We start from the raw sequence: 17914 nt of genomic DNA on the forward strand, positions 1-17914 counted from the left end.
CAGTTACAGGAAAATAAAGGAGGTAACTTACAGAAGGACTTGCAAGGAAGGTGAGCATCACTCAATGTTTTAATTTTCAGACCCATTTTACGGAAACAAACACACAAATCTTATTTACCACTTCGCATACTTCAAAAAATGAACAAACCATAGCAGAAATGTCAAATTTGCAGTAGAAATAGCAAATGTGAGCAGCAATTTTCACTAAAAAAAACACACCCTCATGATCTTTTAAAATTTCACAGGTTAAAACAGTAAGATGATCAAAACCAAGTCACTAGCATAACTCAGGTAACTTGAACTTGCTGCTCCTTTGATGTGCAAAATCCATGCCCTGATGTGCCTATGTTTCCACAATAGTTTTAGTCAGCCATAAAATTCCAGACAGCATTGTCATCACCATGGATAGGCAGCAAGTCATGCTGTCCTCCACAAGGGGACATCCCATAGGATTCTGAAGTATTTTCTTAATTTCATTAACACCACTCATATTTCTTCCAACTGAACATGCAACACCGCCCCACCTTGAGATATCACTTCCCATGCTGAAAAGGTTCAAAGTTAGCTCACAGCAATTCACAACCACTCCACATAGGCAGTGCTAGCTTAAATATTCTGAAGTAAATACAAATTTAACAATAAAATGGGTATAATGGCTAAACAAACTGGTTTGATTTCCTTAAGAAATCTCTCAGCACTTGGCTGATGAGAAAGGCATGTGCTTCTCCAAAGCACAGCACTAACTACAGCAGTAAGCAAAAGATGTAATACCCCTAGTCATTATGCAAATAATATTCCCCATTATAAATCTTTAACTCCTCATTAGGCTCTCACATCTCCTGCAGAATCCAAGAACTTAAAACCTAAGCATAAGCCTGAACTTTGGCCATAATTCCTCTCATCTTTTAAAATGACAATACACTAACCATTTTTTTTACCCATACTGCCATTATTCTTCAACAATGGCATACCACAGAAAAAGCATTTAGAAATGTCTAGCAAAAAAAGATACTAGTACTCAGGTGTGCTGAGGAGAAATTGGTTTGGTTCTAAATTGTGATTTGGGAAAATAAGGTGGGCAGAAGATTTTTACTTCCAGCAGAGATAGAGCTGTTGCTTATTGGGGTGAATAGTTCACTCAGTTACCAACCAATAAACCTCAGAAAGCTTTGATTTTGTTTCAGATACAGAGGGACAAGTATTTATATGGTTACTGACCTAAGTAATCCCACTTGTTTTCATAAGGATGCTCACAAATATCTTTAAATTTGTTAGTTTAGGGTTTTTTTTTCCCCTTGCAAATATCAATTTCTTTTATGCTTATACTCAACCCATGTAAATGTGGTGTAGTGGTGACTTGGCAGTGCTGGGTTAACAGTTGGATTTAATCTTGGAGATCTTTTCCAACCTTAATGTTTTTATGATTCTAGATAAAAAGTAATCAGTTCCTGGAAAAAAACCTCTTATTTTCTATAACTTCTTAACCTGAAACAAATAATCAAGCTTAGTACATAAACCTAGACCACCATATTGCTATTGAACCCTCTGAAAAAAGACATTTAATACTACACACACAAAGATATCTGAAGCCTTCACAGCCTTCTTATCAGCTACTCTTCAGGCAAACATTTGATGGAGAAGAAAAAAACTCCACAATGACATGCTATTAACTAATATTAAAGAACAAAAAAAAGAAGATACCTGCTTTCCCCTTCTACCAATAGTTTGAGACAAGTCTGCAGACATCTGTTTGAAAAACCTGAGATTCTATAACAGTTCCTGAACTTACAAATCGCTGTGCCTTCTGACGCTCCTCTTCCGTCGCGGCTCTCTCGCGAAGGATGGCTCGAGTCAAATGCTCGTTTGAAGAAATCCTCTCTCGTTCCAGAAGTTTGCCAAACTCATCACGCACATACATCTGTTCTTGTTTCAACCTACAGAAGGTGGAGAAAATTTAGATTGAAGGTGTGTTTTCCAAAAGTCATTGAAAGGGACACAGAATCCTAGACCTGTCAAGGTTGGAAGAGTCCTTTGAGATCACTGAGTCCAACCACTTGCCTAGAGATCAATCCTACCATGACCACTAAACCACGCCTCTCAGCACATCCACACATCTTTTAAACACCTCCAAGGATGGTTACTCTGCCACCTCCCTGGGCAGCCTGCTTCAATGTTTGATAACCCTTTATGTGAATAAATTTGTCCTGATACCCAACCTGGCACAACACAGAATAGCATAGAATAGAATAAACCAGGTTGGAAGAGACCTTCAAGATCATCACATCCAACCTATCATCCAACACCACCTAATCAACTAAACCATGCAACCAAGCACTCTATATCAAGTCTCCTCCTGAACACCTCCAGTGGTGGTGACTCCACCACCTCCTCGGTCAGCCCCTTCCAATGGGCAATCACTCTCTCTGTGTAGAACTTCTTGAACCCATTTCCTCTTGTCCTGTCACTTGTTGCACAGGAGAAGAAACCAGAAGGCCCAATCCCTTTCAAAGCAGTCACTGTAATACACTGTTATTTGCTTCTTAAGGCATCTAAATACAAATAGTCACAAAGAATTTCAGAACTTTCTTTCAGACTGAAGAGTCCAAATCACTATATCCAAAAGCTACAAGCCTCAGTATCACTATCCATTAAATCATACACAATACCATTAATTCCAGAGCTTTATGAAAACACATTTCTTACACACAGAGCTCTAGATCTCTGTTGGTTTTGCTCTGCTTTTAAGGACCCCTTTTTCCACAAAAACCCAATTTCCTGCTAAAAGCTCCATTCTTTTCTGCTTCCCTACCTCTGGACACACCATAAAGCCAAATATTGCATCTATTTACCAAGCTATAAAATGATTCAACAACCATAATAAACCTTTCCCAGCTATTTGAGAGAGTAAAATGAAAATAGCCACGAACTTGTTGCAACAGAGTTAATAAAGGCAACTCCAGCCCCAGAAAATTCTCAACATTTTTATGTCACAAACCATAAATATATTGAAGTCTTCCCTATAAGTACTTCATGCAAGCACACCACATCTCATTTCCATGAAAATACACCAATACGAGTTGTTTAGCTAATAAAATTTATCTGTTGCATGCATGTTATGACACCAAACCCAGAGTCAGCATCAGGGAACTCAGAATAGTAATGGCACTACGAAACATAGGGTTTCAAATACATTTTTGAAAGAGTGATGGAGAGGAAGCTTAAGTATTCTCAGTGCATTTATACATTGTCAAGGGAGCTTCAGAGAACAAATCATAATGAGTAGGGTCACTTTGTAAAAGGTACTAGCATTACAGTGCATTAGATTCTTCCCCTGGGAAAATACTTAAGTGAGGTGGGGAGGGGAAAAAAAGACAATTACAAGATGTATTACTCCTGTGCTCAGACACAACCTTCTGAAACACGGCAACCAACTGGGAATCTTTATAAAAAGTTTATTAAGCAGCATCTTCAATTACCCTAGCAAAAAAGTCAGATTATGCAGACATGGACCAAATTCCATTAAGTGATTTCCCAAGGTCCCTTAAATTATTCTGGCAGCATTGATATAACAAATCCTTCACACAATCAATGGTGCAGTCAAAACACTCTGGTTGTCTTTTGCATTGGAGAAATCACATTTTGTCTAAAAAGGAAAAAAAAGTGTCAAAATAGAAGCTTCAGCAGCTTTTTCTTGTGAGAGACAGCAGAGAAGGCACTTGGTGCTTCCTGAGAGTGAAGTAAGCTCCTTCTTCATCCTTTCTGGATTTTACTTCCCACAAGTGGTTTAGCCCTAAAAATGTCTCTTTACACACCTAGCAGAGTAATCAAGGTATATAAAATCAGCCAATAACTGAGAAAGGCTGCCAAAAGCTCCCACATACTAGATTCTCCTCAATTAAAAGAACACTTAGATGTTTACATGCAATCCTTGGCAAATTATTCCTGTAGCTGACAAACTCAGTTAGGTCTTCTCAGGTCTTGCCTTTGGAATTATCAATGTTTGCAACATCTCAGCCTCTCTTGCAAAAAGAATAAAGTCCCTTTTCCTAACACTTAAAAATAATGGGCTCCTAACGTCAAGCTAAACCCTTTGATAGCTCAACCTGACTGCTGCTAAATCCAGCTTCCCCACTAAGTACACTACAGAGGGATGGGGTGTTCTTTTCTACTTCTGCCAAAACTCATGTGTGTCCTCTGCTGCAAACTTGCTCCAAGACGATGACCCAGAATCTCCTCCACATTCCTGAATCATCTGACTCCTCACCTTTCAGTGCATCCTTACAAAGCTTTTCATCAGAAGCTCCGACGTCCCACACAATTAGCAGACAATAACACAGCCTTGGGTATGACCACAGCAGTGACAGAAGAATGGCTGCACAATGCTGGTTTGACACAGAGAACTCTGGGCAACACTTGCTATTTTAAACCTTACCCAGCCTTTCAAAATAGGTCCAGGAATGCCACCTTGGATCCATTCCAGTTCTGAAAATTCTCAGCCATAGTGGATCCTACCACAGCAAGAAAAACGTGAGGGTAAGACATTGTCAGGATTTGAACCAGATTCAGGCGCTGAATTGTGGGGCTGGATTCAGGAACACATGGAACAGAATCAAATGAAACATGGACAGAGTCTTCAAAACACCAGCCACTGAAGAAGCAGCTTGACCCTAGTGATCCCTCAGCTTTATCCTGAAGATGACATGCATGGGAGGGAATCCCTTGTTGGTCAGTTTAGGGTCACCTGTCCTGTCTGCTCCTCCCTACAAGTGCCATCTCTTACATACTACACCTGAAAATGGGTGTAGCAGTGGTCTTAGTATGAGCAGGAGCAAGTCTAAGCAAGAGCATTGCTGCAGCCCATCCCTTGGCAGTGACACCCCCCTGCATTAGCATTCTCTGCTAGGAGCAGCCACTGTTTGTGCAAACCTGCCCTGAACTTCAGCAAGTGTAGTTCCTGAGAAGAGCCTGAGCTGGGAAGCCAAATCACTGACTAGAATTAGTTCTGTTCCAGCTAAAACCAGGACAGATATCCTAAATTAGCACCTACAAAATCCCTGCCAAAGTTGCATAACCCTACACCTGATCCTACATGTTCCTGATTTTTAAGTACACCAAGGGATAAAAATCCCAGAAAAGAAGTTTTGTGTCACCCTTTGTTGGCAATCGTGTCTCACTGGTGCTGGCAAACTGATCCCCTGAGAATCTTCCATTCCAATGGACTAAATGATAGAAAACCAGGGAAAAGTGCATCACTTCTGACTCCTACCATTAGTATTAATGCAGTAATATGTTTAAAACTTATGATATCTGCCCACATCATTTTCTCATATGTAATGAGAAAATCCCAGCATGGTGGGAGTTGGAAAGGACTTAGAGTCACCCACAGCAGGCTGCCCAGGATCACAGAATCATAGAATTATTAAGGTTGGAAGGGACCTCAAGGATCTTCTAGTTCCATGAGCAGGGACACCTCATACTAGATCAGGTTGCCCAGAGCCACGTGCAGCCTGGCCTTAAAAACCTCTAGGGATGGGGCTTCCACCACCTCCCTGGGTAACCTGTTCATTGCCTCACCAACCTCAGGAGGAAGAACTTCTTCCTAACAGCCAATCTGAATCTACCCATTTCTATTTTTGTCCCATTCCCCCTAGTGCTATCATTACCTCACACCTTAAGAAGTCACTCACCAGCTTTTCTGTAGGCCCCCTTCAGATACTGGAAGGCCACAATAAGGTTTCCTCAGAGCCTTCCCTTCTCCAGACTGAATAGCCCCAACTCCCTCAGTCTGTCCTCACAGGAGAGGTGCTCCAGCTTCTGATCATCCTCATGGTCCAGGTGGGTGTGGAATCTCTCCAGAAAAGGAGACCCCATAACTTTTCTAGGCATCCTGCTCCAAGGCTCTACCACCCCCACATAGCAAAGAACATCTTCCTCCTGTTCAGATGGAACCTCCTGGGTTCCCATTTATGCATGTAGTTCCTTGTCCTATTACCAGGGACCACTGGAAAGAGTCTGGCCTCATTCTTTTGCACCCTACCCTTTATGTCTTGCTGAGCATTGCCAAGATCCCCTCTCAGGCTGCTCTTCTCCAGGCTCAACAGGCCCAGGTAACTCAGCCTTTCCTCCTCACAGAAACACTCCAGTTCCCTCAGCATCCTTGTAGGTTTTGCTGTCCAGCATATTCCTTGTGTCTCTGGAACTGAGCCCTCCACATATAAAATGACATCACTAAGCAGTTAAGTGATGAGCTCTTTCCCTATATATGAAGACAAAAAGCAAAAAGTTCAGGTCTTTATCTACTATAATCCTCATTCATGTGATCAGGTTCAGATCTCAGCATAACTACGGGGGGGGGGGGAACCAAACAAAACCAAACCAACCAACCAAACCAACAGCAACCGACTACTTCCTGAAGCATCTACTGAACCTTTTCATTTCAGGCAACTTTTATTCATCATAAGAAAAAATTTCTAAATAAGAATCAACTGATTGAAATTCACCAGAGTTTTAACAAAATGCGTAGGATTTTGAAGCAATTTCCATTTATTTGAGTTACATAATTGGGTGGCTTGTAAGAGCTTAATGAAACAAACACAAAGGCAGATACGTGCTGCTGGCAAACATTTGCTTACATCAACTTACAGTAGTTCTCTTTCTTGACATTACAATTTCGATTCACTGGCGTTCAGCAGGGATGGCTGCTGAATAAAGGCAAACAGCAGCTAAATCTACAGTAATAAATTAGATTATCATCTAGCCAAAGTTAAAAATAAAAATAGGTAGGTGCAATTTATAGGGAGCCAAAGATTGCAGTTTAGAATCCCGGATTCATAGACTTGTTTCAGTTGGAAAAGACCTCAAAGATCAAGTTGAACCTAACACCACTATGACCATTCATCCGTGTCCCAAAGAGCCGTGTCACAGAATCACCAAGGTTGGAGGAGACCTCAAAGATCATCAAGTCCAACCTGTCACCACAGACCTCATGACCAGACTATGGCATCAAGTGCCACGTCCAATCCCCTCTTGAACACCTCCAGGGACGGTGACTGCACCACCCCCCTGGGCAGCCTATTCCAATGGTTAACGACCCTCTCAGTGAAGAACTTTCTCCTCACCATGTCCACATGTTTATGTTTCCTGTACAGCCCCAGTGATGGTAACCCCACTACCTCCCTGGGCAGCCTGTTCAGTGCTTTGCTCCCTTTTGTCTGTAAAGAAATTTTTCCCAATATCCAACCTAAACCTCCCCTGGCACGAAATTTGAGGCTATCTCCTCTCATCCTATCACCTGATACTAGGGAGAAGAGATCACCCCCCCATCCCACTGCAACCTCCTCTCAGGGAGTTTTAGAGAGCAATAAGGTCTCCGCTCAACTTTATTTAGAATAAACCAGGTTGGAAGAGACCTTCAAGATCATCGTGTCCAACCCATCAACCAATCCAACCCACCTAAACAACTAACCCATGGCACCAAGCACCCCATCAAGTCTCCTCCTGAACACCTCCGATGACGGCGACTCCATTACCTCCCCAGGCAGCCCATTCCAATGGGCAATCACTCTTGCTCTTCTCCAGACAACATAATCCCAGTTCCCTCAGCCACTCCTCACCAGATCTATTCTCTAGACCCTTCACCAGCTTCATTGACCTTCCACACACGCTCCAGCACCTCAGTGTCTTTCTTGTAGTGAGGGGCCCCAAAACAAACCCAGTATTTGAAGTGCAGCCTCATCAGCACCACACACAGGGACACAATCAGTTCCCTACTCCTCCTGGACTCTTCCTGTCCTCTGAGAATTCCACATGAAGACAGCACTTAAAGTAGCATTTTTAAATACAGTAAAGGCTCAAAGTAACAGCTCTTAGTTCAAGCACAAAGCTCCCATTGACAAGAGACCTTACACATCACAGTGATCATTTAGAAAGAACAGAAGAGTGGGTTTTTTTAAAAGGCGCTGAGACAGCATGGAAGGCTGCTGGCTACACGATTTTCTCCACAGTTAATAGGTTGACTAAAATACTCCTAAATAATTATGAAATATTGTCTCAAGAAGTGTGCAGCTATTTAGTTAGAGCAGTGATTTAATGGAACACAGTAGGCAATGCCACCACTTTTCCACGGAGCTACTGGAAAACACACAAAAAGCATGAACAATATTCTCCATGTACTGAAGTCTGGATGAACGCCTCTCAGTACTTCACACTCTGAATTCTTTAAGAGCATGCAATCATACCCAGAGAACAACCATTCTGCCTTTCTACAGCACTGTCTTTTAGGACTTCAACACCGAGCCAATGCTACAAAAAAAATAATGTATTTGTCCAGTTTGGTTTTGAATGTATCCACAAGTAGTCTTCACAACCTCTTAGGGCAAGACAATCCTTCAGTGATCTCAGGACCACATTTACAGCATTTTTCTTGTGTTTAGATGGAATTTTTTTATGTTCCAGTTCATGTCTATCATCTCTTGTCCTAAACCCTAGACGTCCCTTCTTGCAATTCTTGAAAGCACAAGCAACGTTTGCTTTACTGCAGTCTTTGGGAACAGAGAACTTCCAAGGACAGTGATTCCACCACATCTCTAGGCAGCCTGTGCCAGGGCTTAAACACCCTCAATGTTGGGTCAATTTCCTCTCATCCTACTGCTCCTTACTTCAAAAGGCCTGACCTTCACTTGGCTCCAAACTCCTTTCACAGAATCACAGGATCACAAGATGTTAGGGGTTGGAAGGGACCTCCAGAGATCACCTAGTCCAACACCTCCAGAGAGATCATCTAGTTGTAAAGAGTACCATCTCCCCTCAGCCTCCTTTTCTCCAGGCTAAACAACCCCAGTTCCCTCAGCTGCTCCTCACCAGATCTCCAGCTTCACCAGCTTTGTTGCCATTCTTTGCATATGCTCCAGCAGCTCAATCTCTTTCTTCTGGTGGAAGGGAGCATTTTCATCTAGGTACAGATCTACCCACTGATAGGTAACTGAAAGTGGTTAAGTGCTTACGCTAAGTAAAGCAATAACAAAAATAACAACTGCTACCTTAAATTTTGCCATTTGCATGAACACAAAGCCTACAGACTGATGACAGGAAACTGTTTGCATAGCTGCCTGAAATGCTTCTTTGATCCATCTAGCACATAAAACCATTAATTTTTAGTTTGTTCAGTGGTGCTTCAACCTTCTTTTATCTTGGAAGCATAAACACATCCTTGTAGTCAATGACTGACATAACCTACTGGACACACACCTTCTAACTACAATCCTTCAAACCAGCCTACTTGGATCATCTCCCATCCTTCTGGGAATCTGGTTTCAGTAGAGCACAAAAGTATCAATATTAAAATTGCAACACCCATCCATGAATACCTAGGGAATATCACAGAGTGGGTGTTTTCGGTGCTAAAATACTAACACTCATTTGTTATACATGTTTCAATAAAAGCATGCTTCCCAAGTAGAAAAGTGGGTCATCTCCTGAATATATATGTTTTAAATATAGACAACGTTTGAACATTAAAATATTGAGAGGAAAAATGTTCTTGTCAGAAGAAAAGTTGCACTGGACACACCTTTGCACTGATAACCCTTAGTACTGCAAACATCCTGCTCATCTCAAAAGAGAGATTAAAAATGGTCTGCTTGAGGCTCTCATTGCCTCTAAATACTGGATTTAGGAGCTTAACTATAGGGGAAAAAAATAATTTCCTTTGTAAATGAATACTGTGACAGCTATGACCACTAGATGGATAAAGAACTGGCTTGATGGCCCCACCCAAAGAGTGGCTGTCAATGGCTCCATGTCCCAGTGGAGGCCAGGGACAAGCGGAGTCCCTCAGGGATCAGTCCTGGGACCTGTCTAGTTCAACATCTTTGTGGGTGACATGGACAGTGGCATTGAGTGCACCCTCAGCAAGTTTGCTGATGACACCAAGCTGTGTGGTGCAGCAGACACGCTGGAGGGAAGGGAGGCCATCCAGAGGGACCTTGACAGGCTGGAGAGGTGGGCACAAGCCAACCTCATCAGGTTCAACAAGACCAAGGGCAGGGTCCTGCATCTGGGTCGAGGCAATCCCAGGCACAAATACAGGCTGGGCAGTGACTGGTTGGAAAGCAGCCCTGAGGAGAGAGACTTGGGGGTGCTGGTGGACAAAAAGCTCAACAGGAGCTCTCAGTGTGCACTTGCAGCCCACAAAGCCTATCAGATCCTGGGCTGCATCAGGAGAAGTGTGGCCAGCAGGGCAAGGGAGGTGATCCTCCCCCTCTACTCTGCTCTGGTGAGACCCCACCTGGAGTACTGTGTCCAGTTCTGGAGCCCCTATTACAAGAGGGATGTGGAGGTGCTGGAAGGTGTCCAGAGAAGGGCCACGAGGATGAGCAGAGGGCTGGAGCACCTCTCCTATGAGGACAGACTGAAGGAGTTGGGGCTGTTCAGTCTGCAGAAGAGAAGGCTCCGAGGTGACCTAATTGTGGCCTTCCAGTATCTGAAGAGGGCCTACAGGAAGGCTGGGGAGGGACTTCTCAGGATCTCAGGTAGTGATAGGACTAGGGGGAATGGAATGAAGCTGGAGGTGGGGAGATTCAGGCTGGATGTGAGGAGGAGGTTCTTCCCCATGAGAGTAGTGAAGCCCTGGAATGGGTTGTCCAGGGAGGTGGTTGAGGCCCCGTCCCTGGAGGTGTTTAAGAGCAGGCTGGATGAGGCTCTGTCCAGCCTGATCTAGTGTGGGGTGTCCCTGCCCATGGCAGGGGGGTTGGAACTAGATGATCCTTGTGGTCCCTTCCAACCCTGACTGATACTATGAAGTTTACTGATTTGAATGAAATGCTTGAATCCAGATTCATCCTGGAGAAAATTCCTAAATGTGAGTATTTCCATCTTATTAGAAACAGCAGCCCCTTGGAGTCACTCAGAGCACAATGCCATTGCATGCAGTACAATCACTGAACACAAACAGCAAACCTAAATAGATGAAATTTGGATTTTCCTTAAAAAAAGCAAACCCACCAAGCAGAATTATGATTGCAAATTGCTGTCACTGAGGGAGGAAAAAAATAATAATCCTGGAGGAAACAAGGATGATCAAGCAACTGGAGCAGCTCTTATGACAAAAGACTGAGACGCCTGGGGCTGTTCAGTCCGGAGGACAAAAGGCTGAGGGGGGACCTCATCAATGCCTACAAATATCTGAAGGGTGGCTGCCAGGAAATGAAGCCAGTCCCTTTTCACTGACACCCAGTGACAGGATGAGGGACAAATGGATTCAGACTCACTCATGGGAGTAAGTGTTACTGTAATGTTGCTGGAGCAGGCTGCCCCAAAGTGTTGTGGAGTATCCTTCTCTAGAGATATTCGAAAGTTGCCTGGATGCATTCCTCTGTGACCCGCCCTAAGCAGTCCTGCTTCGCTGGGGGCTGGACTCAATCTACAGAGGTCCCTTCCAACTGCTAGTTCTGTATGATTCTATGAAACTGCATGAGGCCAGGTCAATCCTGATGCACTAACATCCAAATCATCAACCTCAGAAGAGAGGCATAACAATCTGGATATTTTTATATTATCACATTTAGGTTCCACAATAAGACAAGTTTTGGACCGTTCTATTCCTGACATCATTTTCATCAAAACAGTGTTTGCAGTGCATTTCACCTAGACAAAATCCTGTTAAAACTGAACACAACCCCTACCACATGACAATCCAGGAGCAGGCTCACACCAGCAGACAGATGAAAAGAATTCTGAAGGGTGCTCTCAGATACACAACCCAATTTTTGGTTAGATCTAGATGTTTTGCGGTGTGGGCAGAAGGGACAAAGACAAAAAATCAAAGCAAGTTATCCACATGATCAAAACATCTGTCCTAACCATCTCCCAATGCAGACAGTCAGACCAAAGCCAAGGGAGGATATCTGATTTCAGCAGAATAACCTTTTCGCTTCTGCATTCTGCTTTTTCATTCATGTCTGCTTCCTCTAAAAATCAGTGAATGTGGTGGGGTTTGATATCATACAGCTTTGAACTAGCTACCAACACAGGGCATGCAAGATTCAGTAGAATAACATAAGAATGCATCAAACATTTCAGAGCTGTATCGTTTCAGAACTCACAGGGTGGAGGACAGGAGGATAGGGTCAGACTCTTTTCAGTGGTCTCCAACGACAGGACACAAAGCACAAACTGGAACTCACAATGTTCCATCTGAACATAAGGAAAGTCTTTGCTGGGAGGGTGCTGAAGCCAGCTGCCAGAGAGGTTGTGGAGTCTCCCTCTCTGGAGAGATTCCAAACCTCCCTGAATACTGGGGTTGTAGGGAGCCTGCTGCGGGTGAGCCTTCTTCAGCACAGGTGTTGGACAAGATGATATCCAGAGGTCACTTCCAATCCCCACCATTCTGTGATCTGTGACAGCCTGAAATGCTCACTCCATAACCAAAGAATACCTCTTTCAATACAGCTATGGAAGCTCCCAAAGTAATTCAGTTATGGCCTTTCCCCAGGCTAGCTCAGCAGTTGTTATTTATATACAAATTACACTAGTTTTATATTCAGTATTCCTATGATTGGAAGAGACCTCAAAGATCATCGAGTCCAACCTGTCACCACAGACCTCATGACTAGAGTAGGGAGGACACTACTGCCCACTGCAGGCTTGAACTCACGACCTTCCCATTAAGGGTGTGATGCGCTACCAACTGAGCCACCTGAGGGTTTTAACTGTTATAAAAATAATGAAAAAGCAGTAACAAAAAATAATTCCTCAGTTAACTCATGATTTAAAGTTAATAACCGACAAGTATCATATCAGGTCCAACAAAATCAGTCAAAAAATTCCACTTCACAATTATTGAAGAGTTAGAATTGAAGAAACAAACATTTCAACCTCTCTGGCAGGACAAGTGCTCTGTTTTCTGTATCTCTTAAGAGACACAAACAGAGATATGATCAAACTTTGCTGTGCTGGGAAAAAGATTTTAGAAGTGAATTTGAAAATGATGGAAATTAATTCAAGAGAAGAAAATTGTTCATTTTACCAGGTGAACTTTGGACAAGGAGCTGTAATCTCGCACAGCATGAACCGTGTCAGCCACACTAATAAGATGAATAATTTAATTCCCGATCTGGAGGAATTCACCACATTGTTTACCTCAAAATAGCCATTTTCTGCCATTCCTGAAAAGCACCTGCAGGTGTTGAAGATGATCATTAAGGAAAAGGCACCATTTAATTGACACACAGAAGCAACACACTGAGAAATGTTAAAAACAACAACTATTAGTTTTGTGCTTTAATGGCCACTGAACGCTTGATTCTACATTAATCAGGAAACGCTAGGAAATCCAAAATTGGTAAACACCGCGCTATTAGAGCAAATAAAGCCATGTATCATTGCCAGCCCTTACTTCTGGATATTGAAAATTTATTAGGCTATCACAGAGAGAACATTTTCTTTTTGTTATTTTTCAGGGCAATGATTACTTGCCAGCTGTTGTATCTTTATTACAGTCTCCAAGCTACACAATCTGATGAATCTGCGCCGATCCAAGATAAACTCGTTCAAGCCCAAAGCATGAACTGTGTCATTTTTCATTACCTACAGCCAACCAAAAATCAAAATATTTCCTGTTCCAAAGTTAGCTATCAGGAAAATCATCCTTTCCTCCAGAAAAAAAAAAACACCATAGGAAAGTCTAAAGAAATGTTAGCCTTTGAAGTCAGAAATAATTCTTAAATATGAACTCCATGTAGTAAGGCATAAACCTAAATATTTTAGTATTCAACAGAATATATCTGCATCATTTCTGACAATGAGAGTTGGTTCTTTTTATTAAAGGTGGTTTTGCCACTTCCTTCATCTCTTAATGCTTCCATTTGTATATCACACAGAATTCCAGCATGGTGGGGGTTGGAAGGAACCTCTGAAGAGCATTTAGCCCAACTTCCACGGTAAAGCAGGGTCACTCAGAGCAGGCTGCACAGGATCATGCCCACGTGGGGTTTGAAAGTCTCCAGAGGACACTCCACAATCTCTCTGAGCAGCCTGTTCCAGTACTCCAGCACCCTCACAGGAAAGTTTTCCTTCATTTTCAGATGGAAGCTCCTGGGTTCTAGTTTGTGCTCATTGACCATTTTCCTGTCAATGAGCACCACTGAAAAGAGTCTGGCTCCACCCTCTTGACCCTCTTGTCCTTTAGATACTCATCAGCATTGATAAGACTTCCTCTTAGTCCACTCCTCTCCAGGCAAGACAGTCCCAGGTCGCTCAGCCTTTTATCCTCACAGAAATGCACCAGCTCCCTCAGCATCTTTATAGCCTCCACTGAACTGTATCCAGTAGTCCTCATTTGAGCTGGAGAGCCCAGAATTGGACACAGGACTACAGATGTGGCTTCACCAGGGCAGAGTAGAGGGGAAGGAGAACCGCCTTCCACTTGCTGGACGCACTCACCTCGATGCACTCCAGAAGACCGTTGCCCTGCTTATCCAAAAGAGCACATTGCTGGCTCATAGTGAATCTGTTGCCCACCACCACAGTCCTTCCCCACAGATGGGAGGGCATACGCCTTCAACTCAAAAAAGCCTCCACTGACTCAAGATAGGAGGACAATATGTTTACAGTGGAAACTGTTCATCAGGTTTTTTCCCTTAGTTTGACACAAGCAAGTCTGTTAATGCTTTCTGACAGACTTTCATAACATCCAAAAATGTTTTGAACAATGCAGTTTAGGCCATGATCCAATATTAATGAATGAATAATGTTTCTGAGTACAGAGTTTCAATATTTAATGAGTGCATGTTGAATGTGCCATAGAAGGCTGTGGTTGAAAATCACTGTAGCTGACAAGGGAGTTGAAAAGCAGCAAGAGACATCAGGAAAAAAACTTGAAGTTGACTTGAGGACTGAGAAGTGTGAAATGAATATTTCTCCTACTCAGTTTCTTGCAAATTATTATTCATCTGACTGCAAAGTCAAATATATTATCTAACATTCACTTACCTCTACAAAGTGTAGTTAAGGATTGAGATACAGAAACAAGTTATCCAGATGTCTTTTCCTTCACAAAAGTTTCAGGAAGACAACACAAAGAAGTTCTTCTCAATGAAAGTTACTTTTGACAACTATTTACCCATTAAAATGTTATTATCTCTTTACACAAGGTTTTGGATCCTACAGGTGAAGGGGGATGTTCCTCATCTTACTTCCATGTTGGGCCTGTCACTTCAGGACTGACACTGAGGTGCTGGACCATGTCCAAAGAGTTGCTGAAGTGTCCAGAGCACAAGTCTTGTGAAAAGCAGCTAAGGAAGACAAGAAGGATGAAGGAAAACTTTCTTGCTCTCTACAACTACCTGAAAGGAGTAGTTGGTCTCTTCTCCCAAGTAAATACAAGAGAAGAAGAAACAAGCTGAAGTTGTGCCAAGGCAGATTTAGTTTGGACATTAGGAACAATTTCCTCCCCAAAAAGTTTAGCAAGTCCTGGAACAGGCTGCCCAGGGCAGTGGTGGAATTCCCATCTCTGGAAAGATTTAAAAGCCATAAAGATGTGCATCACACTCAAATGTGACTACAAACACCTCTCCACTTCTTTATAGACAGCAGCATGCACAGTCAAAATTGACAAATTCTCTACAACTGACAAGAGAGTTCTCATGATCATTAGGTATGTGGGAGGAGAGAAGGTATCAGAAGTCACCAATAATGCTGGGAATCCCTCTCCCATCAAATGCAAGTAACAGAATTTGTCCTGTATATCAAGAGGATGCTAAAGAGAAAGCCCTCCAAATCTATGGATTCTCCAGACCTACTGACGTAGCTTCCCCTCTTACATCATAAACAAAGTGCAGCCAAGCACTGGACAGGCCAACTGAAATCATCCCAGCTGATTTTCCACAGCTATAAAAGCCAGGTAACTTCTGACAGCTCCCAATGAAGTTAAAATACATGAGGAGAAGAGAGATGCCAAGTTACACACTCAGGATATGGGTTCTGAAGGTTTTTTATCCTATAATGTGGGCCAGAAGCATCTCTGACTTGCAGATTAATGGAATGAAAGCAAATGTAAATGTATGTTTCATGTGAGGGGTTCTTGGCTTACCTCAAACTGCACACAATCAAGAGTGGGATTTTCCTATAATCTTATAGTATATAATGGTTATTTTCTAATGCTTGCAATTCATATTATTAAATTTAATGAGAAAACCACTGTTTTACCTAAAAATCATACAATGGTTTAGGTTGGAAGGGACCTTGAAAGGTCATCTAGTCCAACACTCCCTGCAGTGACCAGAGACACTGCAGTGATTTTCGGCTATACCTTTAAAATGTAATTACAGATTTTGAGCAGAAAAGTAGAAAAATATAAATAAAGGACTATTGAGTGTCAAAAGGAAAACAAAAGATTATTCTAAATAAATTCATTGGGTAAATATCTGGAATAAGACAGGCTACACCATAACAATTCTCCCCTTTTCTCTTCTCTTCTGATCTTGGCTGGTTTTGCTTTGCTCCCAAAAGATAATCTGCATGCTTTGGCTGGCCTTGGCTAAGTCTAACCCACTGCTTCTCTCTCCACTCCTTTCTGTCTTGGGACAGGGAGGTGGTAGGAGGGCAGTGGAACAGCTTCCCTGGTCTCTTGACCAGAGGGGTTTCGTGTTGTTTGCTAATTGTAAATATCTGTATAATATTGTAAACACTGTACCTTTTGTATAGATTCATTGCATTCCATTGTAGAGTGTAGTTTTTGCTTATACAACTTCATTTGCTTCTACCTGAGTTGGTTTGGCAAAGTTAATGGTGGGGGGGAAACTTCAACCCACCACAGACATATTCAACTGGATCAGGTTGCTCAGAGTCCCGTTCAACTTAACCTGGAATGGTTCTACCGCCTCTTGGGGCAACCTGGGACAGTGTCACCACCCTCAGTTTCAAGAATTTCTTACTTCTACCTAGTCTAAATCTCCTCTAGCGGTTTAAAACCATCACCCCTGTCCTGCAACAACAGGCTCCGCTACAAGTCTCTCCCCATCTTTCTTATAGACCCTCTTTAAATACTTGACAACCACAAAAAGGTTTCCACAGAGCCTTCCCTTCTCCACACTGAACCAGCCCAACTTTCTCAGCTTGTTTTCATAGCAGAGGGATTCCAGCCCTCAATCATTACTGTGCCCTCTTTTAGACTCACTACTTCCTCCCAGTGACCTGCTCCTCCTTAATGCTGCCCATACATGGATACAATCAGCACTTCATTCATTACAAATATTAGAGAAAGCAGAAGTGACAGCAACTCCAAAATAGATCCCTACGCAGCAAGCAATTTTCCCACAGTGTTAACTCCTCCAGCCAATATGCTCCATTTCATGCTTGCCTTTGGTCAGTCCCAATGTATCTTACAATTCTTAAACTAGTCTGGACATGTCCAGTAGCAATAACCAGGAGGGCAAGACGTTACACGCTTGGCTTTACTCCTTTAGGCTGAAATTTGTTACAAAACCCAAGAAATCCATGGAATTGAATGCAAATTGTCTTGGTTACGACTTTGCTACACTTCAACATTTCTCTCCATTCTCAAATGCTTCCTAATTCAAATATTTCACTTCCCAAATCACCCACAATGAGTTCAAGTAGCAACAGCCAGTTGATGTCACTTTTTCCAGCAGTCTTTCCAATCTCCACACTGCATCTGTCAACAAAAAAATCTTTTCTAACAGCCACATTATTTTCTGTGCCAGCCCTTGATCAAAACATCAAAGCTGACTATTTCCAACCCTGTAATTACATACAGCTCTTCGATTTATCAACAATATTTCAGGGACAGATCACGGAATCAGAATTGTTTTGGTTGGAAAAGATCTTTAAGGTCGCTGAGTCCAACCATAAGACCTGTTCTCCAGAGCCTTCGCCACCTTCCCAGTGTAGACAGAGT

At 42.6% G+C, this 17914-nt stretch overlaps 1 protein-coding gene across 3 annotated transcripts in view; it reads right to left on the reverse strand.

Annotated features, from left to right (window-relative positions):
* CHCHD3 (coiled-coil-helix-coiled-coil-helix domain containing 3) overlaps positions 1–17914 on the reverse strand; it is a 206436-nt gene that overhangs the window by 134180 nt on the left and 54342 nt on the right. For all 3 annotated transcript variants that reach the window (XM_068169075.1, XM_068169066.1, XM_068169058.1), the window contains exon 4: positions 1790–1934. In XM_068169075.1, the coding sequence (XP_068025176.1) occupies positions 1790–1934 (145 nt within the window). The remainder of the gene's footprint in view (positions 1–1789; positions 1935–17914) is intronic.

The sequence above is a fragment of the Melanerpes formicivorus genome, unplaced genomic scaffold (genome assembly GCF_026170545.1).
Source record: "Melanerpes formicivorus ecotype bairdi unplaced genomic scaffold, bMelFor1.0.p_v2 SCAF_3, whole genome shotgun sequence".
NCBI classification, from domain to species: Eukaryota; Metazoa; Chordata; class Aves; order Piciformes; family Picidae; genus Melanerpes; species Melanerpes formicivorus.